Here is a 24,931-nt window from a genome sequence, read left to right as displayed (position 1 = left end):
CTTTTTTTTTTTTTTTTGGGGATCCGACTTTGACACAGGATTACCAAGGTACACTGGGAAACATATCCCGAAGGGGACATGCTACCAGCTGCCTACCGAAGGGAGGACTTATGAATACACATATGGCCACATAGGAACGCATATGGAACACTGGAGTACCAACCGCAGGTGGCTACTGATTTAAACTCCAGGGGTGGCAGATGGCTTGCCAAGGGAAGACACATGCTCAGAGAGGCTTACAGTGGATAGTACACATGAGACGGTTACCATGGGGAACCGTGCGCATGGAGGCACCTAGCTAGCATCCAGAGCAACGCAGTGGTGCCCGCATCGTCGGTGCTGGAGGACTCAAGACTTCAATGGAAGAACTGAGGAAATATCGCACTTATCCAGTCCGGGGAGTGGAGTGGCGAGCAAGCGAAGACACCTGAGCGGATCCAGAACTGGCCGAAACGAGTACGTGAGAGGATACCGGCTCAATTCGCAGATTATAGAATCTGGCGAAGGTGTTGGGTGTCGCCCAGCCTGCAGCTCTGCAGATGTCTGTTAGCGAGGCGCCGTGCGCTAAAGCCCAAGAGGAGGCTACACTCCGAGTGGAATGGGCCGTCACACCAAGGGGGCACGGAAGGCCTTGCTGCTGGTAAGACAAAGCAATGGCATCCACTATCCAGTGGGACAGCCGTTGCTTTGAGAGAGCCCTTCCCTTCTGGCTCCCTCCATGACAGACAAAGAGCTGGTCTGAGGTCCTGAAACACTGCGTTCTGTCGACATAGGTGCGGAGAGCACGTACCGGACAGAGCAGTGCCAAGGCTGGGTCTGCCTCCTCCGGGGGCAGCGCTTGCAGGTTCACCACCTGGTCCCGGAAGGGAGTGGTGGGAACCTTGGGCACATATCCAGGCCGGGGTCTCAGGATCACGTGAGAGTAAGCCGGCCCGAACTCCAGGCACGCTTCGTCAACGGAGAATGCGTGCAGGTCCCCCACCCTCTTGATGGAGGCCAATGCAACCAGGAGTGCTGTCTTCATGGACAGAAACTTTAACTCTACCGATTGCAAAGGCTCAAAGGGATGCCTCTGCAGAGCACTTAAAACTACCGAGAGGTCCCAAGAGGGTACGAGGGGAGGACGAGGCGGATGCAGCCTCCTCGCTCCCCTCAGGAACCTGATGACCAGGTCGTGCTTCCCTAAGGACTTACCTTCCACTGCTTCATGAGAAGCGGCAATGGCCGCGACGTAAACCTTAAGGGTGGAGGGCGACAGCCTGCGCTCCAACCCTTCTTGCAGGAAGGAAAGCACGACACTGATCGAACATCTCCGGGGGTCTTCTCCGCGAGAAGAGCACCAATTGACGAAGAGGTTCCACTTCAACGCATAAAGGTGTCTCGTGGACGACGCTCTTGCGGAAGTGATGGTTGCCGCCACCGCAGGTGGCAGCGAACTCAAACCTGCCTCGTCCCGTCCAGGAGCCACACGTGCAGCCTCCAAAGATCGGGACGAGGGTGCCACAGAGTGCCCCGTCTCTGAGAGAGTAGGTCTTGTCTCAGAGGAATAGGCCAAGGAGGTGCTGTCGCGAGGAGCATGAGATCGGAGAACCACGTCTTGGTGGGCCAGTAGGGGGCTACCAGCAAGACCTGCTCCTCGTCCTCCTTGATCTTGCACAACACCCGTGCAAGGAGGCTCACTGGGGGAAACGCATACTTGCGTGGGCCCCGTGGCCAGCTGTGCGCCAGCGCATCCGAGCCGAGAGTGCCGCGGGTCAGAGAATAAAACTGGGCGCAGTGGGACGAGTCCCGAGAGGCGAACAGGTCTATCTGTGCCTCCCCGAACTCGTCCCAAATCAGCTGGACCGACTGGGGATGGAGTCGCCACTCGCCGGAGAGGGGACGGACCCGGGACAGCTCGTCGGCCGCCCAGTTCCGGTCTCCAGGAATGTACACTGCACGAAGGGACCTCAGGTGCTTCTGACTCCATATCAAGAGGTGGCGGGCGAGCTGCGACAACTGGCGTGAGCGTAGACCCCCCTGGTGGTTGATGTACGCTACTGCCGTAGTGTTGTCTGAGCGGACAAGCACATGCTGGCCCTTGAGTAACGCTCGGAAGCGGTGTAGGGCGAGCCGTACTGCCAACAGCTCGAGGCAATTGATGTGCATGAGGCGCTGGGCTCCTGTCCAGGAACCGGCGGCTGCATGCCCATTGCACATGGCACCCCAACCCGTGGTAGATGCATCCGTGGAGACAACGAGATGCCTGGAAACTCGCTGAATAGGGACGCCGGTCCGTAAGAAGCTGAGGTTCGACCACGGGAAGAAGGTTCGCCGGCATGCCGGAGTCACTGGGACTCGGAGCGAGCCGCGATGCCATGCCCACCTCGGGACTCGATCCCGAAGCCACAGCTGAAGCGGTCTCATATGAAGCAAACCGAGCGGCGTTGCCGCGGCCGCGGATGCCATATGCCCCAGGAGCCTCTGAAATAGTTTCAGTGGAACCGCACTCTTGCCCTCGAACTGTCGAAGACAAGTCAGCAGTGAGTGCGCGCGCTCGTTCGTGAGCTGCGCGGACATGGCGACCGAGTCTATCTCCATGCCGAGAAAAGAGATCCTCTGCACGGGGCAAAGTTTGCTCTTTTCCCGGTTGACCCGAAGGCCCAGACGGGCTAGGTGCCGGAGCACCAGGTCTCTGTGTTCGCAAAGCTGAGCTCGAGAGTGTGCTAGTATCAGCCAGTCGTCGAGATAATTCAGGATGCGAACCCCGTGTTCGCGAAGGGGAACAAGGGCTGCCTCGACGATCTTCGTGAAGACGCGAGGGGACAGAGCTAACCCGAATGGGAGAACGGCGTACTGATATGCCTGGCCCTCGAAGGCAAACCGAAGAAACGGTCTGTGTCGAGGTAAAATGGACACATGGAAGTACGCGTCCTTCAGGTCGATCGCTGCAAACCAATCCTGATACCGAACACATTCGAAAATGCGTTTGGCCGTGAGCATTTTGAACGGTAGTCGATGGAGAGAACGGTTCAAAATGCGCAGGTCCAGGATCGGTCGTAACCCACCGGTCTATTTGGGGACAATGAAGTAGGGGCTGTAAAACCCGGACCTCACCTCGGCTGGAGGGACCGTCTCGATTGCACCCTTCGCCAGCAGGGTCGCAATCTCCGCTCTCAAGACTGGGGCATTGCCACCGACCATCGTGGAGCGAACTCCCGTGAAGCGGGGAGGAGACCGTGCGAACTGAATCGCGTAGCCGAGTCTGATCGTTCTGATGACCCAGCGGGATATCCCAGGAAGCGCTAGCCAGGCTTCCAGGAAATGAGCCAACGGGGTCATGCGAACCACAGACGTCCCCCCGGAGGGGCAGCGGTGCGGGTCGACTGGCACGCGTGCAGGAGTTACCCCGCTCGGATGCGTCGAAGCCCGCTCCCCGACAGAAGGGACCAGGGAAAGCGGAGCGTTCCACGGGGGTCTGTTCTGCCGGGGGTCTGGCGACAGAGGGGGAAGGGATTGGTGTAGCCCTGGGACGACACACGCACCCTTCCGCGCCCTCAGAGACAGAGAGGAGTGTGTGGGCTGACGCACGGGGGCATCGAGCGCACCCACTCCAGTCTGTGAGCTCAGTGAGGATGTCAAGTCTTTCTTTAACCAGTTCAGGGTGCTGCCCACCCGTGGGTGAGCAGCGGGGAGCTGAGAACAAAAGATTCTCCCCCGGCCCTCCACCGGGGGAAGGAGGGGGCCTGCTACCGCCTCCTGGGAAAGACTCGAGATCGTCACTGAGCGGCCCGTGTCAGGATCTTCGCTTGGCCTGGCGTTTAGCGGGGCGAGCGGCCTGAGGGGGCTGTGACGCCGGCCTGCGGCCTCCTCGACGCCGGGGCCCGGGTGAAGGCTGCTGCTGGGGCCGGGCGGGAGGGAGGGGAGCTGCAGGGGGGCGTCCTCGGCGGCGAGCAGAGGGAGGCACCTGCGCCGATGACTGGGTGGAGGCAGCAGCTGGTCGCCGGGGCAGGATGTGTTTGATGGCCTCCGTCTGCTTCTGAGCGGTGGAGAACTGCTGGGCGAAGTCCTCGACCGCACCGCCGAAAAGGCCAACCTGGGAGAGCGGAGCGTCGAGCAGACGAGTCCGCTCAGCGCTCCGCGTATCTGCCAGGTTGAGCCAGAGATGGCGCTCCTGAACCACCGAAGTGGCCATCACCTGACCGACGGCGCGAGCGGCCACTTTCGTTGCCCGGAGAGCAAGGTCAGTGGCGGACCGCAATTCTTTAAATGCCGTCGAGTCAGTCCCGCCCTCGTGCATGTCTCTGAGCACCTTCGCTTGGAAGACCTGCAAAGTGCTCATGGCATGCAAAGCGGAGGCCGCCTGTCCCGCCGCTCTATAGGCTCGCGCCGCCATAGCAGACGAGAACCCACAGGCTTTGGATGGGTGCTTAGGAGGACCACGGGTGGAGGCGCTCTGTGGACACAGCTGCATCGCAACAGAGCGCTCCACCGGGGGCATCCCAGTGTACCCACGGGCGGCCCCACCGTCGAGGGGGGGAAAGGCGGGGGAGAGATCGCGCTCTCGAGTGGACAAAGGAGCCCCCCAAGAGCGCGATAACTCCGCATGCAGCTCGGGGAAAAAAGGTATCGGAGTTGGCCGTGGCCTTGCGGCGGCAGCTTTGTCCAGATACCAGTTATCCATCCGCGAGAGATCGGGGCAGGATGGAGGTTTCCATTCTAGCCCGATACTCCCAGCGGCTCGAGACAGCATGGCCGTCAGCTCGGGATCTGACACGGGCAACGCTGGCACTCCCGAAGGGGGCAACGCAGCCGCATCTTCCTCTCCCGAGGACTCAAGCCCGCCTAGTGATGCAGTGATATCATCACATCATCATCTGGAGCGCTGCTAGAAGCAGCCGGCGCCGCCGAAGAGACAGCCGACTGAATCGAGCTGGCGCTCGCTGGCTCACGCACTGAGGCGGGAGGTGTGGCCCGAGGAATCGTCGGGGCTCTATCCCACACCGTCACCGTTAGATCGCCGGGTCCCCGGGTCGACGGGCCCCCTTTCGTGAAGGAAGCCGATCGAGTAGGGGGGACCGGGGCTCTCACTCTAGTGAGATCATTGAGCCTCGACCTCAGTGTGGAGATGGCATGCTCCCACAGAAGGAACATGAGTCATCCACGAACGCTGCTGCTGCATGCTGAATGCCCAGGCATACAAAGCAGCGTTCGTGACCATCAGATGATGACAGAAATCTACCACATCCAGAAGGGCACGGGCGAACCATCTTTAAAAAGACGTGCCGCGTGCAGCTCTTTCACTTTCACTTTTAGAGAAAGGAGAAATTCACTCTTTCAGCGCTGAAGCTACCAGGGAGAAGTGCAAAGTCTGGCAGACCACTGCTCAGATCGCAGGCAATGCAAAATCTCGCTGGGTACCGCCGTCACACCAACACTGAAGAGGACGCTCGTTCTCGAAGAGTCTTGAATCAGCTTTTAGGAGTGAAGAGGTTCTCTTGGCTCCGAAGCGAAAACATACTGCGGTTGCGTTCACTTCCTCCTTTTATACTCACGGAGTAGGGCGGAGTACGCTATGCAAATTTCCGCAGCCCCAAGGCATTGCATGCCATTGGCTCGTGTTTTAATACTCGAAGAGGATTGGCTTTCTATGCGAAATCCCCCAATCTCCGTCACTTCTGACGTAACTCGAAGTGACTACGAAAGGGAACTTACGTTCTAAACCGAGTAATGCCACCTAACGTTTTGGAGCATAATTTGCTTAGACAATAAAAATGTATACAATGACCAATTCACCCCTAAGCCCATTTTATCACGACAATCCTGTATATATTTAACTTACAACGTATCAAATGAGGAACACACTCTCAGGCCCATTCTGTCCTTACATTCTTGCAAAAATAACTATAATGCAATAATAATAATTCCGCCCCTCCCTCACTTCCGGTTCTGGTGCTGGAGTTCTGAAACTGGTGGTGCTGCGGGTCTGCAGCTGGATATATCTCCGCTTGGTAAAGTGCATTGCACTTGTGAGTCCTGTGAAACACGTCACAATAGGTGTCTTTTCAAGACAGGTAATGTCTGTATTGAAAAGGGAAAATCATTCTTATAACCATCATGTCGAATGTTAAAATTTCTTCTATTTATTTTCCTACAAGGGTGGTTATATATGAAATCAGTTCATAATGAAGTTTATTAGCCATGTGTCACATGTGCATTGTATGTATGCATCTGCGTGTATGGCTTAAATGATGTGAAAGCATCACACTCCATTAATTCTTAAATGATCTAGTTAAAGTCATTATCCTGGCCTAAGGCTCCAGTATATTAGTTATGCTTTGAACACTATGTGCACTGTGTATTTCTGGAGGTCGACACAATAGATAAATGCAGTGATGTCGTGCTGCCTCTCCTTGCTGAAGGTGACATAAATAACAGATTTTGGAGACTAGAAATAAACTGAAGTGACAGACAATATGATGAAATGGCCCGTGAAACGGCAACATTCGCTTCACATCTCCCTTGGTTTTCAGAACGATTTCCAATTGTGCCAACTGCATTCTTTTTAAGCCACCGCCCACCCCGCAAGTGAAACTCCGATACCTCCGTTCATCCGTCGCCGCCCCCCAATCAAATCTGACTCATTCTCGCTGGACTACTTGGAAGCACCCACTTTGGCTAAAAGGTCATAAGTACTCAGCAAGCCATTTACCTCATTAGCTGTGAGCATGGACTATTGATAAAAGGAAGCTGCAGCGGTAGTGTATAAAAGCATCGCAAATGGCTCACAGTCGCTTTTCTACTTCGTCTAACCTCACACCTCTGCATTAAAGGGCTCTGACTGAGGACGGCTAAAAGGATTAACCTCCACAAACTGCTGTCTGTGAATCAATGCGTCATGGCCACCACAAAATACTTACGGATGTCAATGATAAGTGACTTCTGACTGATAAACAAGAACAATACTGAGCATGTTATTTGTAATCAAGTAATCTTTAACTAAAAAAAAAAAAAAAAAAAAAAATCAAGTTTTCATTTTAATTTAGTTTAACTTTATGTATTAAAATACCAAAAACTAAAACATGAAATTCAAAACAGTAATACAAATAATAATAGTATATCAGTGATAATAAAGTAACACTGATACTGAGATATTAGTGGGGTCTAAAAATCAAAGGTGGTTTTGAAATTGTTTTATTTTATTTTAAAAAACTATTAAATTTAAGAAAACATTTGATGAACCGTAAAGACAATCGAAATATATATATATATATATATATATATATATATATATATATATATATAAAGTTTGTACAATCAATGACCAATTATCCAAATATTGATTGATAAACATCACACATTTTTAGATTTTGTTAGACATGTACTGTTTAAGCTACAGAAATATCTAGAAAAAAAAATCTGATTTAAAATGATTTAAAGTTAAATGTATTTGTATATCGCTTTCACAATACACACTGTTTCGAAACATCTTAAAGGGTTAGTTCACCCAAAAATGAAAATTAAGTCATTAATTACTCACCCCCATGCTGTACCAACCCCGTAAGACCTTCGTTCATCTTCGGAACACAAATAAAGATATTTTTGATTGAATCTGAGGGCTGGATCACTTTTCCATAGACAGCCTGAGGGACTGCCTCTTGACGGCCCAGAAAGTCATTAAAAGAAAAGGTTTAAATATTCCATGTGCCTACAGTGGCTCAACTATAATTTTATCAAGCGACGAGACTACTTTTTTGTGCGAAAAAAAAACGTAAATAACGACTTTATTCGACTTTCCATTACTTCCTTATGGGCGCATGCGCGAGAACTGAGACGAGACCGTTCTTCTTCGACTACTTTTTGTTACCGGCTGCTCACCGCTTAGGAGTTTTACCGCCCCCTACCGTATAAGATGACGTACTGCTTGTAAACAGAACGTTTTGCGCCTCCGGCTATATCAGTACGTCATCTTATACGGTAGGGGGCGGTAAAACTCCTAAGCGGTGAGCAGCCGGTAACAAAAAGTAGTCGAAGAAGAATGGTCTCGTCTCAGTTCTCGCGCATGCGCCCATAAGGAAGTAATGGAAAGTCGAATAAAGTCGTTATTTACGTTTTTTTTTTCGCACAAAAAGTAGTCTCGTCGCTTGATAAAGTTATAGTTGAGCCACTGTAGGCACATGGAATATTTAAACCTTTTCTTTTAATGACTTTCTGGGCCGTCAAGAGGCAGTCCCTCAGGCTGTCTATGGAAAAGTGATCCAGCCCTCAGATTCAATCAAAAATATCTTTATTTGTGTTCCGAAGATGAACGAAGGTCTTACGGGGTTGGTACAGCATGGGGGTGAGTAATTATTGACTTAATTTTCATTTTTGGGTGAACTAACCCTTTAAGAGCAGAAAATCATATTGTTAATGTTTATAATATCTTAATATTTTCATGCCTTATAGTCACATTTACCAGATTAGAGCTGGCAAGCAGCAATATAGCATTGTATATATTGCACTATTAAAAAGCAGTTGGGATGTGCAATGTAGCCTATCGCCCTACAAAAGTGCTGCATGTGGACATACGTATATACAATTGTACATGATTCTGATACATTGTGTATCCCTATATGATCACTACAATCTGAGATCTACTGTTTATAATGTCAAGCTGAAAAGGATTCTGGTGATAGATTATCCAAAAAAACTTCTTTAGTCAGCCAGCTTCACCAGAAAGACTATTCTGTTCAACCACCTTCGCTGGATAAGTTTTACTGCTGGAAAAGATTGCTATTTTGATTCACCAGCTAGAAAAGGACCAAACCAGCACTAACCACAATAGAGAACTAGTTCAAAACTAGAAGTTCAAAACAAACTTTGGTAGCCCATTATTTTACAGTCCCGTCCGCATGTACATACTATGTACGTATTATAGTAATTACAATAACTAGGTACTAACCCTGAACCGACTCCAAACCTAACCTTAACCCATCTAGTCACCTTACATTACCCAGTACTTTCTTATTTAAGGACACTGAAAGTACACACACAGTAAAATAAAGAGCAACCACCGTTCTATATAATGACTGGATAGCTCACATATGACGCCGCCATATTGTGATTCCCTTGTGAGCTCACGCGTTCTATTGAATCGATAGGAAATTGTATGATTTGACTGAGAAAACATTGCATAGCGGGACATGGTTTTTAAATCTTAAGTCTCCCTGAACAGTCTTACAACACAAACATCCTAAACATTTAAATGGGTATTTGTTGAAAGTTGAAAATTATTCCTGCTTATTAAAAATTAAGTATATGTGTATTGTGAACTTAAAATATAGCTCTTTCGGATTGTGTTTTTGAGACAGCCAAGTATTTGATTAGTTAGCAAAAACATGTTCATAAAATGCATATACAAATTGTATGGGTTAATGTAAGCCTGTTTCACCTCTTATTTACCCATACACTGCACACGTCTGCAGCGCATTCGGCTGCGACACGGCTACCGGAGCTGATCGCACCCACTCTAGTCAATGCATGTGTAAACCAGCCGCGACGCGGCGCGTTGCTAAAGATAGGCACCGAGACTTTTTTCGACGGACACCGTGTCCAAGCAGCACCGTTAAAACACTGTCAATTTCAAAATAAACATCCAGTGCAGACTCAGTATAGCACACCAATATGCTATCCTTGGTCGAAACCATTGTTTAAAGTAGAAACCCAAAAATCAAGAAAAAAACACGTCGAAGGTGCGACAATTGTGCATATAAATGACAATATTATGGGCTTAAATTACGACCTCTGGGCAGTTTTTGTAGATCCTTTTGTGAACTTCATTAACACTTCGTTAATGCACAGCGGGTCATCTTAAAAGTATCGTCAGAGCTACTATCTCCGTATAACGGCCGTTGGAGCCCTCTGCTGGCAGGGAATCGTAAAAGATGGCTGCTCAAACACTTCCGGGGGCTTCACTGCCTAGTCATGAGCTATCTAGTCTCAGCCTCAGACGTCACGCCCACGGAATGTTGGCTAAACGTCTGATGCATATGGTACACTTAACTGGAAACACTTCAGGAATGTCGAAGTCGTCACCTGATTGGTTGAATTTTATCGGATTTCCGGGGGCGTCAGTGTCGCGTTTATTTTCGGTCCGCCGGGAAACAAAGCGCAGATGTGTGATTGCGGAAGAAAAACTGTTGTGTTTATATGAGTGACAATCATAGACAGTAAAAGGTGACAATGAGCATTTGTCAAGATCAGCTAAACGTAGTTGTATGTTCCCTCCTATTTATTATGGAAGATCAAGTGAAGTACCTAACTGCGAAGGGGATATCAGCCGCGTTTGTGGGCAAACATGAAACAACAGGTCTACGCTGACATCGCAGCTGGCCGATTCAGTATTCATATATAGGGCGCACTGCATTATAAGGCGCATGATATACTGCAGAGTCAAACGTTTGACTGGGTTTGCGTTATGCATCCACTAGATGTGCTAAAGGCTAAAGGGAATAGCGAGTACGCGGCGCCAGGGGTGAGGCGTTGATTTAGTAGGCGTGAGCCGAGCGCGTTGGGGCGGGGACGTAACTTACATTCGCAGCCTGACTCATGTGAGTATTCAATGTGACAAAGCGGGCATAAGATGGACATGAGCGCGAGTTCGTGGGGCGAATTTAATAGCGCGGAGCGTTGTTAACCAATTGATCCATATATAATATAAGGCGCTCCGGTAACTGCTGCTGACTGCTGACTGACTTGTTGCACGCCGGTCTGTTGTTGTGGGGACATTTCCACGCCCTGAAACGTGACGCTGAACGAAACGAACTGTAATTGGTTGTTTGACATGTCAGTCAAACGGCCTTATGGGCGGGCCTTGGCCAAAGAAAGCTGCTATGAGTTCCAGACCTTCAGCTGTCAGTCTGAAGGTCTGACTACGCTAGACTATGAGCTATCCAGTCATTATATAGATGAGTGAGTGTTACGTGCCCCCTAAACATCCCGGACGAGCCCCCATTTATATGTTACGTGCTCCCTAAATGAATTTAAAGGGGACATCCTAACATATAAGAAACCACAAGAACGTTCGTTGACAATATAAAGGTAATTTATTGTCAGTGGTTAACAAGAATGACAGGTAGGACGGTAACAAAGTCTGGTGGTAAAATAAACATAAAGCAAACAGAAAGAAAAACCCTGCTCACTGATAACCGGGGAGACGTCACGTGACCTATAAGGCAGGAAACAGAAAACAACAAAACGAACAAGAACAGCACAAACAGTGTCCCCAACGTTAAACCACGTAACAGTGAGTGCAACCCAAAAATCTGAATGTTGGGTTGACAGCCTTGCCTGGAAGTTTTAAATAGTCTGAAGTGTGAATCAGTTGCTGTTGTTGTGAAGTGTTGCAGTTGCTGGGGTTTTACCAGTTTGTACAAAACTGTAATAAACCAGCATGCCGGTGTTTTAACAGCATTGCCTAACCGAAGCAGCAAACGGTCTCTGTTGAACTGCAACTGACTGCAACTGCACTTCATTATTTAAAAAAAAAAAGAAAAGAAAAGAAAAATGTTTATCCCTGCTACAGTTATTTAAAGAGGCTGATATCGACTGAGTCAGGCTGTCCAACCTCTCCAGAATCCAGTTGTATTTGGTAGACATCCTCACTTAACTAATAGAGGAGCCGGGGGGGATTCTTAGCAGGCAGAAAGCTAATGGATTGTACGAACGTGGGCTTGCGTACACTCTGTGCGGATGATTAAGTTCAAATAAAGCATCTCTCATGACACAATCAGATGATTATGTTAGCTCAACAATGACCTGTATAGGAATATGTCTCTGCCCCACAGTTACAGCTCATGCATAAAGATGGGCAAAGCAACGTGCTGGAAATTCCATCAGTGAGGACAAACAAAATGTTCCTGGAGTGCGGAAATGAGGCTGTCTCGCAAAGGGCATCGGCGGCTTTCTATCTCCATCAAAAGAGGTTAAATAATCATCGGATGCTACTGAGGTGCAAAAACCCTTGCTCGACCTTCAGATTGGGGTCAACGATGTTCATTGCATGTTCATATCTATAACCTGGTGTTGTTTTTAAACATGCTGGGTTCAGGGGGAGCACATGCTTCTTTTGTCATGTGATTTGAGCTATTATCACCGAAACACTGGGAATTACATAACAGTGAAGTGTGTGATTTCTGCATAGCTAGCGGCACGGAATGAAATTGCAATCTGTTTATTTGAGTGGATCAACTGGGCTGGACATAACAACACTGATGGCAGGTTTGGATTATAATTGGTGGGATATATATATACTATCCCTATGCTTTGCCTTGACTGCTAGATCCCTAAACATGTGAGCAAAACCCAGAAGGTTTGAAAAAAAAGAAAAGAAATGGAAGACAGAGGAGGAAGCTGCAGAAAGCTCTCTGAGAAAGGTCTCAGATTGACAGGAAATGTGTGAATGAGTGGCACTTGTCACCACCCAAGCTCTCTCTTCTGTCACTAAGGGACAAAGACATGGGCACTGTTCTTTTGAAGGCCTCTGTCCGCATCTGTCTCTCTCGCTCTGAGTAAGCCAATGGGAGAACCAGATGGTTTCTCCAAACCCAATAAATAATGGCAGTGTGACAGAGCAGAACTATGCATATAATAATGGCCTAATCAATTAACTCTCAAGATTGCAAAAAACACAAGGAATGTCTCTGATAAGGAGTCTGCTGCTAATTTCTTTAAATGAAGAAGTGCTTAATCAAATGAACATGCGTCAATACTATGCATTTTAAACTGCAGGACAAAAATTAAGGTTGTAAAATCAATGCACCAAGCAATCTTTTGAAAGCATTAATTCATTAATAAAAACCCAGCAATAATTAAAAATGTCCTGTATTGGTAGGTAGTGTCCAAAGGAGAAAAAAACATATGCCGCGGAATGAATAATTTATGAATAATGATTTATGGTACTGAAACGAGAAACATTATTTATGGATTAAATATTCATGCCATAATGTCTATTTTTGGATAATCCAGTGAAATAAATACTTGGAAAACTACATCTCATTCATTTTTAAAATTTTAATTTAATAGACACAAACCAAAATATAACATAAATCTGGCATCAGTTAAAAGTAACCTATAGTATCAATGCGTTATAAATAATCTGCATGACATACCGTAGGTTACAGTTAACGATTGAATTTTGTTTAAAGAAGGCACAAACCAAATATTCGCCTCCTTTACTCTGCCCAAGAATGCAGGGCTCGGGACACCCCAGACATGGGTCTTAAAGTATAGTAGCATGCACCCAGACCAACACATTATATACCCTTTGAGATAAAATACTTATTGTTGTGCAACAATAATTGGTTGTTCCTACTGTATCAACACCCCTTATGTCTCTGTACAGAAACTGTACCATTCAGATCCTACCTTTACACGTAGGCAGAGCCTTGTCCCATACAGGTTTCCCATCAGCCCCAATGATGCAGGTGAGCGTGGGTGGTCCCGCAATGGTGTAGCCAGAATCACATTGATACGTCACAGTTGATCCCAACTTGTAGTCCATTCCCAATCTAGTTCCATTCATAATATTCCCAGGGTCGAAGCATGATTCTCGTGGCTTTTCTGTCAAAAAAACAACATTTAAATAACATTTTAAGAAATTGTTTATTTGGATAATCAAGAAAAAAAAAAAGAATTGGAGGGATTGGATCAGAAACTGACAAAAGATCTCTCAGCAGGAATCTGTGTAATGACCCTAGGCAGTTATGTCTACTTGAATGGAAAATCTCAAAAAGTCTGCATTGAGTTTCTGACTGTAATCACATGCCCATTCTATTTTTGGCGTACTCCACATGCTTGTGCTACTTCCAACAAACAGGAAAATTGGATTTGGAATGTCGGGCCTCGTGCCGGGCAGTCCTTTGCCTCCACATCGTGCATTAAAATCGCTTAATGCACAGCTAGCCATGGAATATTTCGTGGAGCTCGTGTTTTTTTTTTTAACCTCTGCAGTCTCACTATATGAGAACATGAACGGGTGAACTTTGAGTTCTGAGAGTCACTGAAGTTCATCAGCATGTTACAGTTTCTTTTAAGAAAACTAACACTTAAACGGTCTTCACCACAACCCGTCAAAATAAAAGTTCGGTTTAACTTGATAATACATTACTGTTGTATAGTAGAATTTAGATATCCTAATTTAATAATAATACTAACACTAATAATAATAAAATTAGTAATAACAAATTTTATTTTTAAGAAATAATCACACTTTTTTTCTATGTTGTAATTTTAACAGTATAAAGCTCAGTTGTGTCGCATGCTGTTTGACTAAAAAAGTTTAATTTCATATAAAAGATCAATCAAATGAATGTTTGGTCCCACTTTATATTAAGTGGCTTTAAGTACTATGAACTTACATTGAAAAATAAGTACAATGTACTTCTGCTCATGTTGTATTGTAAAACACTTTTTTCTGCTACTGAGGTGTGATCTGGGTAAGGTTAGGGACAGGAGTGGTGGTATCGATAGGTTCAACCCGGTCTCATATATATAACTGACGTTTTGGGACGTCTTTTGACCATACGTCAATATTCGCCTTTTTAGGGCCCCCTTAAACGTCGGTAGATGAGGTTATGGGATCCTAACTCTACCCCAAACCTAAACCTAACCCTAAACCTAACCCGTCACCTAACTGACGTTAAAGGTAAAGCGTCAGTTGTATTGCATCTACCGACGTTTAAGGGGGCCCTAAAAAGGCGGATATTGACGTATGGTCAAAAGACGTCCCAAGACGTCAGTTATATGACTTTTTGGGATGAGACTGTGTTAATAGGTTTAAGGGTAGGTTAAAGTGTAAGGGATGGGTCAGCTGTGTAATTACAGATGTAATTACATAAATTAGTTACAGCTGTAATTACATGCTGGTATTTTAAATATATAAGTACAATGCAAAAACATGTATGTACACAATAAGTCCATTGTATCAAATTATTTGTTTCAATGAAAGTACATAGTACTTAAAGCCACTTAATATAAAGTGGGACCGACAGTTTTATGACTTAATTTGATTCCTAGAAAATTCACAACACAGATTTTGTGGAAAACAAAACATCTCATGGAATTGTATATATATTGTAATTACTAAAATGGTTGTTTTTATTAATATTCAAGCATCAGAGAAAATAGCAGACAGCGACCAAGGCAGCTCTGGCAAAATGTCAATAACACTTCTACGAATTAGATGCTTAAATTACCACAAAAAAAAAAAAAAAAGGTACTGTTGGGTACCGGCACCGGATTTCAGGTACCGGTACCAGTTAAAATGTGAACTCTACAACGCTATCTCATGACCAATTCGTACAAATTCGTAAGAGTGATTTAAAAGTGGCTAATTCATACTAATTCATATGACCTCACTTGTACAAATTGTCACGATTTGTCTAAACCCACATGATGGGTAGGTTTAGGGGTGGGGTCAGGGGTAGGTCATTCGTATGAATTCATTCGAATTGGCCAATTCGTAAATTATGTACGATTAGCAAAAATCGTACTAATTCGTATGAGTGAGGTCGTACGAATTGTTACGAATTAGCCACCTCGTAAAATTTGTACGAATTCCCGTGAGATCGGGTTGGAACTCAACCCAACCCTAATAACTAGGGCCTAGTTTCCGGGGTTTGGCCTACAAAAATGAGTCATCCCTGTAGAAATCTACTGAGCTCTCTTTTGGATCTCATAGAGGTTATCATTTACTATACGGCTATACAAGGAGGGAAAATGGATGCTGCACTAATTGTGTTAAATATTTTTAACACGCTAAACAGAAAAGAAAAAAATATGAATGCCCCTGTTGTGAAATTCTCACGTCAGTAATTTGATTCCTACATGATTTTAATTGACAGCCTTAAATATAAGTAATCATACCTGTAATTTAACTGACCCTGAACAAAACTAATCAAATGCACAATCACATCCCGCTCTTGTGTTACCTGCCAGCCTTTTCCAGGGCTGAGAAAGGTACCAGACAGAGAGAAAAAGAGAGGTAGCAAGAAAACAAGATCGACAGTGAGTGTGTAGAGAGAGTAGACAGTGGCTTGAGGGCATTATGCATTAAAGCGAACTAACACCAGGGGAAAGGCAGGTGAACGCACTGGGGATGCGGACGATGGTCTCTGTCCTTCTGGCACCCGACACCGGGAGAAGGACAGTTGGAGAAAGCTCCGGAGGTGGTGCTTGGAGAGGCTGCCAAACAACTTGACAGTTAACAGCTATCTGCCTGCGCTTTGGGGACCTGAGAAAGTGGGAAGGAGGTGGGGAAGATTCTATCTGCAAAATTGCAAGTGTGCAACACAATCTTTCTCGTTTCTACAACAACAGAGTGCACCTGGAGTGCACCGCACAGACTAAAAGGAATAGGCCCAAAAATAAATATTCAGTCGTCATTTACAGCATACATGCTGCCTTTGGGAAAGGGAATCTTAACATTCAAACAGATTATTCATAGTTCTGCTCACCCTAATCTGCATTTCTGTCATGAGACTGCCTGCCTTCACTGCCACCATATATTTCACATTCAGTAACTCCTTATTAGCAGGCCCAAATAAGATGTGTGGAAATTTGACCCATTCTTTTGTCTTATTGTGGGTGGAATTCTTCAAAATGAACTCAAATGTGACTAAATGAGTCAAAATTGCCAGTCACACTCTAAAATGAAGAGCTCATCTAAAACTGACAATTCTGCCATTACTTTATTATTTATAATAACTTGCATTTCTAAAAGTTATTATAAATCATAATGCTTTACTAACAACATTTTACCCAAAAATTTGGCTGAGGAGATTATGGGTCCATAATTTATTAATAAATGATCTCATAAATGAAATCTCTGATCTAATGCAATGGCATTCCAACCTCTGTAAGTGTTTCTTTAACACAGTCTCATCCCAAGATGTCATATAACCACAGGTCAACATCCACCGTTTTAGGGTACCCTTTAACGTCAATTACATGACGATCCTGGGACGTCATACAACTGACGCTTTACCTTTAACGTTAGTTAGGTGACGGGGTAGGTTTAGGGGTAGGTTTAGGTCTGGGGTAGGGTTAGGATCCGAGAACGTCATCTAACCGACGTTAAAGGGTACCCTATAGTCAAAAGACGTGACGTCTTGGGATGAGACTGCGCTGGTTTCATAAGTGTCTCTTTTTATTATATAGTTCTCCATTTCTCAATCTATTGTGTTTTTCCTCAAGGTTTGATAGTCATTAGACTGCAATATCCTCATATTAATTTCTTTCCACTAATAAGGGCATTAATAATTGGGTTTACTGGTGTGTGATGAACAATAGCAGACAAAAGATTGGCTTTATATCAAAGAAAGAGTAAGCAAACAAAGACAATACATTAATTAAAAGAAAATACAACAAAGGACAGAAACAGACTCCGTCATTTCATTGTCATAATGACACGTTCTAATTAAAGCTTCAATGGGGAGAGTGAGACACATATTCAGACCTTAGAACAGAAAGTGCTGTTGTTCCCACAAAGCAAAGGCAACAACAAACAGTGAACAATGACATTCCCTAATCACATTCACAAACTAATGATTGAAGGAGAAATCTGAACTCTACACTGTAAAAACCGAGCATATTGTAGAAGTGGAATTCACTTTTATCCCCTTTTTTTTTTTTTTTTTAATTTAAAGGACTGGGCTCCAGTTATTTGCCAAGAGATCTCTTATTTCTTAATAAATATCAAGACATATGAGAAAAAGACAATTTACTGGAGAGATGTTCCCAAACCCAGTTTCTATGTTGCTCTGGACACAAAGGCTGGGTTTTACTGTATATGCTGCTTGACCAAAGAAATTACATTACCAGAAAAACATGTTGTTTATGTCTGAAATAGAGCGTATACCTCACACTTACACTCGGCACAATCCTCTTTCTTCTCATTCCTCATACAGAATGCTGAACTAAAGTCAATGTACTATATACCCTTTGCATCAGTGGAACAAATGTTATTGCAAAAACTCCTGTATGGCCAAATATAGCTCATCCCACGTTTTTCCTCTGCACACATGTACAGACACACCCTGACTTCACAAACTACATTATATAAATATGAATACAAATTAGGAAGAGTAATACTAAAAATAAAATTAAACAATAAAATGGCTCATCAATATGCAGTTAACATTTAAAGAGCTCATTTCAAGCATCAAATATCCACTTATAATTAAAAATAATGCTTAACAATATATTGCATTACTTCCTAAAAAAAATAGCATTACCTTATCCATTACCTGGAAACGACACAACAGTGTTAAGTTACTTTTTCTTGCTTGCCTGTTTATTAATAACAAAAAAAAGTCCATTGTATCAAATTATTTGTTTCAATGAAAGTACATAGTACTTAAAGTCATTTAATATAAAGTGGGACTGAATGTTTTATGACTTAATTTGATTCCTAGAAAATTCACAACACAGAATTTGTGGAAAACAAAACATCTCATGGAATTGTATATATATATATATATATATATATATATTGTAATTACTAAAATGGTTGTTTTTATTAATATTCAAGCATCAGAGAAAATAGCAGACAGCGACCAAGGCAGCTCTGGCAAAATGTCAATAACACTTCTACGAATTAGATGCTTAAATTACCGAAAATGTCAATAACACTTCTACGAACTAGATGCTTAAATTACCAAAAAAAAAAAAAAAAAAGGTACTGTTGGGTACCGGCACCGGATTTCAGGTACCGGTACCAGTTAAAATGTGAACTCTACAACGCTATCTCATGACCAACGAGTGATGAAAAAGTGGCTAATTCATACTAATTCATATGACCTCACTTGTACGAATTGGTACGATTTGTCTAAACCCACATGATGGGTAGGTTTAGGGGTGGGGTCAGGGGTAGGTCATTCGTATGAATTCATACGAATTGGCAAATTCGTAAATTATGTACGATTTAGCAAAACATCGTACTAATTCGTATGAGTGAGGTCGTACGAATTGTTACGAATTAGCCACCTAGTAAAATTCGTACGAATTCCCTTGAGATCGGGTTGGAACAAAAAAAAGAAAAAAAAAAGAAAAAAAAACAGATTGAAAGATTTTAACAGATTGGATGGCCCATTTACACCAAAAAAAAATAAAAATACTCTTTGTATTTTAGGAAAACATCCCACAGGACTATGTGATGAATGTCAAGAAGAGGAAACAGTCAGTCACATTTTTATGTCATGCAGGAAATTTACCCAAGAAAGGCAAGAGTTAAAATATATTTGCAATAAATTGGTATAGGACAATATAATGTTAAAAATATATTAGAATATGGGAAGAGTGAGCAAGGAAAGAAATATTAATTTTATTTTCTAACGAGGACTGGACTGGAAGGACGAATATGAGTATGAAATGACAAGAGTCAGTAGATGGCAGTAATGCAACTATTTGGATGTCAACTGCCGTAAAACACCAAGGAAGAAGAAGAAGAAGTTTAGATATGTCAGATTGGAAATGGGTTCTTGAAGTCTCTGGATCAAGTTCACAGTAGGTGGCGATAATGCACAAAATCGATGCGAATCGCCAATAAAAGGAAGAAGAAGAAGAAGTTTAGATAGGTCTGTTTTGTTTTGTTCAACCTATGTTAAGGGTATGCTACCTGAGCTGAAGTTCTGTTTAGTTGACCTCTTTTATGGGCCCAGAACTTTCTTTTTGTTGTTGTTGTTGTTGTTGTTGTTTTTTTGTTTTTGTTTTTTTTTATAAAAACTGATATACTTTTTGACTCCTCATACCTACCAGCTTGGTCCCTCACTCAGTTGCTTAATAAAAGTACTCTAATTACATACCTCACATCACTTGTAATGCATTACTCCCAACTATTTAGCACCAAATATTGTCATTCTGCCATTTTCGTTCTTACTTACAGACGTAAAAATTAAACAGACCATTATTGCATTACTAATTTATATTTAGCTGTTATATTGTTGTTAAACTGATGCATTCTTCAATAAGAGCACATTTCCAAAGTTTGTATAGACTGCAAAGATTGATAGACTCATAATCCATGCTAAATTGTGCCAAACCTTCTGTTATTTAAATCTTATCTTATCTTCTCTTCTTATCTTATCTTCCCCCCCCCCCCCCCCCCCCCTAAAATTGGGATTCTGAGTATATGCAGAGTGGCAGGTGCCAGAAATAAAAGTAATGTCTCACAGATCTACACTTTAAAACTACACTTTTAAAACTCTCACTAGTGATGGAGAAATTACATTTCACCTTTAAAATTCAAGTCAGAAGAGGAAATGCAATGAAATGCTATCAATAATATAAATCATTCAGAAATAGGTGCTCCACCAGGATTTCAACCACTGCCTAGAGAGAGACGTGAAGCATGTATTTCGAATAGTCACGTCACCCTGTGCGTTGATCGTTCTCTCTGATGAGCTTTCACAGCAAAAATCAAACTCCCATGTGTCACTCAGTTTCCCAATAAACAGGACAAACCTAATGTCACGACATGGAAGTGAAATCCTGAAGCATTGTGGGATGTTGAAACCATGACAAAGCAATATAATAGATTGGCAAGCAAGCGTTTAAAATGTGTTGGGTATTCATGTGGAGCAAAGACAAAAGGTTGAAGTCAGAGTTCATCTACACTGTGCAATAGGCTGCCATTAAAATAATTACAATTAAAATATTCAACAATCCATGCACTGCACTTTTACTCAACCGTAATCATCATATAAAAAGGGCCGTTGGGAGTGGAAATGATTAGCACGTTAGGGACGGTGCATTGTCATTGTCGCATGCCCTGATTCTCAAAATACAAAGTTTTCAAAAGAGCATTTACATAGGGCAGATTGGCGAAACTTGCTATTTCAGTGGGGAATGTTGCCCGGTTTTCACTGAGAAATGTTAATAGGGTTACTGAAGAGAAACAGAAGATTTAACTCAATACCACTTAAAGGTGCTATATCGAACTTTTCTTCAAAAAATTCATCCTTTTTTTTATTGCCTGTGTGTGAAGGGGTTGTAATCACACATTACAATAATCCACTTGCCGGGTTTTGCTATAGTATACTATAGAAATAGTATTCCTATTTCTACGTAAAGTATCTGGGTCAGATTTTTTTGTGAAATCCATCGGATGTGACATGCATGTGCGCTCCCGAGCCTCTCTCCTTTTATATACAGTCTACGCGACGGCACTGCAGCTTGCGACATTGAGTCTGATAACAACAAAAAACTCCTGCCTCCAGCACAACACACACCCCAACACAAACTCCACAGAAATATAAAAAACAAACACTTATCTACAGAAGCTCGTCAGGCCAAACATGAATCAAATCGACTTAGGACGAAAACATCGGCAGGGCGTTTGAATTATGGAGAGACCTCAGCTATTTACATTACAAGTTTTTAGATATGCTAATAGTAAACTGTAATGAAGTAGCAAGGCAAACTACAGCACATACAGTATGAGACATGAAATGGATACAAAAGACTGTTCCTGGATAACAAAAAGTGGTGCTTTAGGATGTAACTTTTATTTTAAAGGGTTAGTTCACCCAAAAATGAAAATTAAGTCATTAATTACTTACCCCCATGCTGTTCCAACCCCGTAAGACCTTCGTTCATCTTCGGAACACAAATAAAGATATTTTTGATTGAATCTGAGAGCTGGATCAGTCCTACATAGACTGCCTAAGGGACTGGCTCTTGACGGCCCATAAAGTCATTAAAGAAAAGGTTTAAATATTCCATGTGCCTACAGCGGCTCAATTATAAGTTTATCAAGCGACGAGAATACGTTTTGTGCGAAAAAAACATAAATAACGACTTTATTCCACTATTCCATTACTTCCTTATGGGAGCATGCGCGAGAACTGAGACGGGGACGTTCTCATTCGTCTACTTCTTGTTACCGGCTTCTCACCGCTTAGGAGTTTTACCGCCACCTACCGTATAAAATGATGATCCATATATAAGGCGCTCCGGATTATAAGGGACACTGTCGTTTTTGGAGAAGATTAAAGGCTTTTAAGTGCACCTTATAGTGCGGAAAATACGCAAATTGAAAAGCGTATGTACAGCGCGCATCTTCCTCTGCTTGTAAACAGAAAGTTTTGCGCTTCCAGCTATATCAGGACATCATCTTATACGGTAGGGGGCGGTAAAACTCCTAAGCGGTGAGCAGCCGGTAACAAGAAGTAGACGAATGAGAACGCCCTCGTCTCAGTTCTCGCGCATGCGCCCATAAGGAAGTAATGGAATAGTGGAATAAAGTCGTTATTTATGTTTTTTTCGCACAAAAAGTAGTCTCGTCGCTTGATAAACTTAGAATTGAGCCGCTGTAGGCACATGGAATATTTAAACCTTTTTTCTTTAATGACTTTATGGGCCGTCAAGAGCCAGTCCCTTAGGCAGTCTATGTAGGACTGATCTAGCTCTCAGATTCAATCAAAAATATCTTTATTTGTGTTCCGAAGATGAACGAAGGTCTTACGGGGTTGGAACAGCATGGGGGTGAGTAATTAATGACTTAATTTTCATTTTTGGGTGAACTAACCCTTTAAGTACTATAGACCTACTGTCTAATGTCAATCATCCCACTACGATCATATTGTTTATAATACACATTTCCAGACACGTTCAGTACAGTAATGTTACTTCCTACGATCTTACTGTTACACTGAATTTGTTCAGTCTAGTTCACTAACCGTTTTCGTTATCATATTATACATTAATGTTGACATTGCTGATTGTGAAAGATACTTAGATACACGAATAGTTAGTGAAATGCCTCATGCTAGATAGCACCACAAATGTAACATTATTATGGTACGAGCATGGAGCATTAGTTCAACGTCAAGCTGATAAAAGTAGCCTATTATTTAGTGCTGTCAAACGATTAAAATATTTAATCGCGATTAATTGCATTAATGTCATAGTTAACTCGCGATTAATCGCACATTTTTATCTATTCTAAATGTCTCTTGATTTCTTTTTGTTACATTATTTTTTTCTCATTTTAATGCTCTTATCAATATGGAAAAGTAGAAAAATTATTATTAGAAAATAATATTGGAATAGTGTTCAATTTCACACTAACATACAGCTTATAAATAATCTCTCACACAATGTAACACTGTCTATCAATAAAAGGGTGAAATAAATACTGACGAGGTCCTAATATTGGCGAGGGGGCGGAGAATTCACATCATCTGTGTGTGTGTGTGTGTGTGTGTGTGTGTTTGCTTTGTCATGGGTCGGTTCATTCTGTTATGAGGATGGCTGATGAACCCAATAGCAGACAGCAGATGATGTGCAAAGGGGTTTATTTGTGACAAACAGGAAAATAAAACCCACGAGGGGGCAAAACAAGGCAGGGTAGAACACACCAGACTAAGACTATGAACTAACAATAGAAACAAACTCTTCTTGACAAGACTCTCAACTAGTTACTCACAGCTTGATACAAACACAAAGTAGGATAAAGTCAAACACTGAACTCACGGTAGGTTTCACAATGAACCGACACAGGACAGCAAACACAAGGGGAATAAATAGGGAACACTAATGACGAGGACAGGTGACACTGACTAGACAATAATGACAAGACGAGGATAACAAGAGGGCGGGGTTATGTAACGAGACAACACAAGCACATGGCCACACAGGCCATGCGCTTGTACACAAAACATGGGTCGGTCACGATCCTGCCACAAGACCAGGAAAAATCTAAGACATGATGGCAGAATCATGACATGCTTGGCCATCATAAAGTGGTGTTTCAGACTGGACGTGCTGCGATGATGATAGCTCAGTTCACAACGACAAAACACAGATCACTTGGTCTTGTCAATGGGACAATATGGCAACTTTTTAAAAGTAAACTTTCCATTCAGAATTTTAGGGCATCCATTTCGGCGTTTCGCGCTCGTCATCCACTCAAAACGTAACGTTACTATTTGGCCGGCTCGCAAGCAGAAACGAGTGTGTGCGGCACAAAACGCCCTCGCGCTGCGCTCTGAAACCCTTTCATTTCAATGGCTTATGCCGCGCGAGGACGTTTTGTTCCTTCTTCGACCAAAGCGCAAGCGGATCTAGACCGTAAACAAAACAACAGGCACGCCGCAAACACACGTTTCGGCTTGCGAGCCGGCTTTGAGTGGATGACGAGCGTGAGACGCCGAAATGGCGTTGCAAAAGCATGTGAAAAAACTACAAAGTTTGCTAGGACAAAAAGACTTTTAATCGCGCGATAAAAAAATTAACACCGTTAAAATGGGTTTGCGTTAATGCCGTTAATAACGAGTTAAACTGACAGCCCTACTATTATTGTAACGTTGCAGTGGGAGTTTACATGGTTGTGTGATGCTTTCTCCGGGGGTGTTAAAGTCTCAGTGTGGCCGTGTAACATGAGTGATCGCTCTTGTGTTCGAGCACGCTCGCTCTTGTAAAAATTGGTTGAAATCTGAAACATCACCGATAGAGGCCAATTAAAAATACATATAGCACCTTTAAAAGTTTTTTTTGTTTGTTTGTTTTTTTGAGTAATGGGCTCTATGCACGGCGGTATTTCCGGTGAAGCATTAGGGATGCTCGACAACTTCCGCCGATCGTAGAGTCCAATGCAATACCGAGAATTTATATTGAATTTTATACTCCATGGTTATACTAAAGAAACGTTAGTCACAAAAACAGATAAAACAGACACCCCTCGTTGTGTTTATGCTTCTTTTTAAAATTATATTAAATAAATATAACTATATATAAAATTACATCTAAACGTATGTACGTTTCATTTCAAAGACTGGAGGACAGTAAATTTTGAATACTCTGCCATAATCACGTTTTCCTCGGTTTTCCTCCGCTTTAATCTCCACAACCGGAAATGGACGAGCATCCTTGCGTCAAATGCGGAATTTATGCGTGCATATAGCCCATTAAA

General features: G+C 43.3%; 1 protein-coding gene across 2 annotated transcripts in view; it reads right to left on the bottom strand.

Annotated features, from left to right (window-relative positions):
• Positions 1 to 24,931, bottom strand: part of csmd1b (CUB and Sushi multiple domains 1b) — a 756,823-nt gene that overhangs the window by 162,706 nt on the left and 569,186 nt on the right. For both annotated transcript variants that reach the window (XM_039652188.2, XM_039652197.2), the window contains exon 30: positions 13,387 to 13,581. In XM_039652188.2, the coding sequence (XP_039508122.2) occupies positions 13,387 to 13,581 (195 nt within the window). The remainder of the gene's footprint in view (positions 1 to 13,386; positions 13,582 to 24,931) is intronic.

The sequence above is a fragment of the Pimephales promelas genome, chromosome 11 (genome assembly GCF_988280905.1).
Source record: "Pimephales promelas chromosome 11, fPimPro1.hap1.1, whole genome shotgun sequence".
NCBI lineage: Eukaryota > Metazoa > Chordata > Actinopteri > Cypriniformes > Leuciscidae > Pimephales > Pimephales promelas.
The sequence above is the reverse complement of the archived record's forward strand: the minus strand, read 5'-3'. Positions and strand labels throughout refer to the sequence as shown.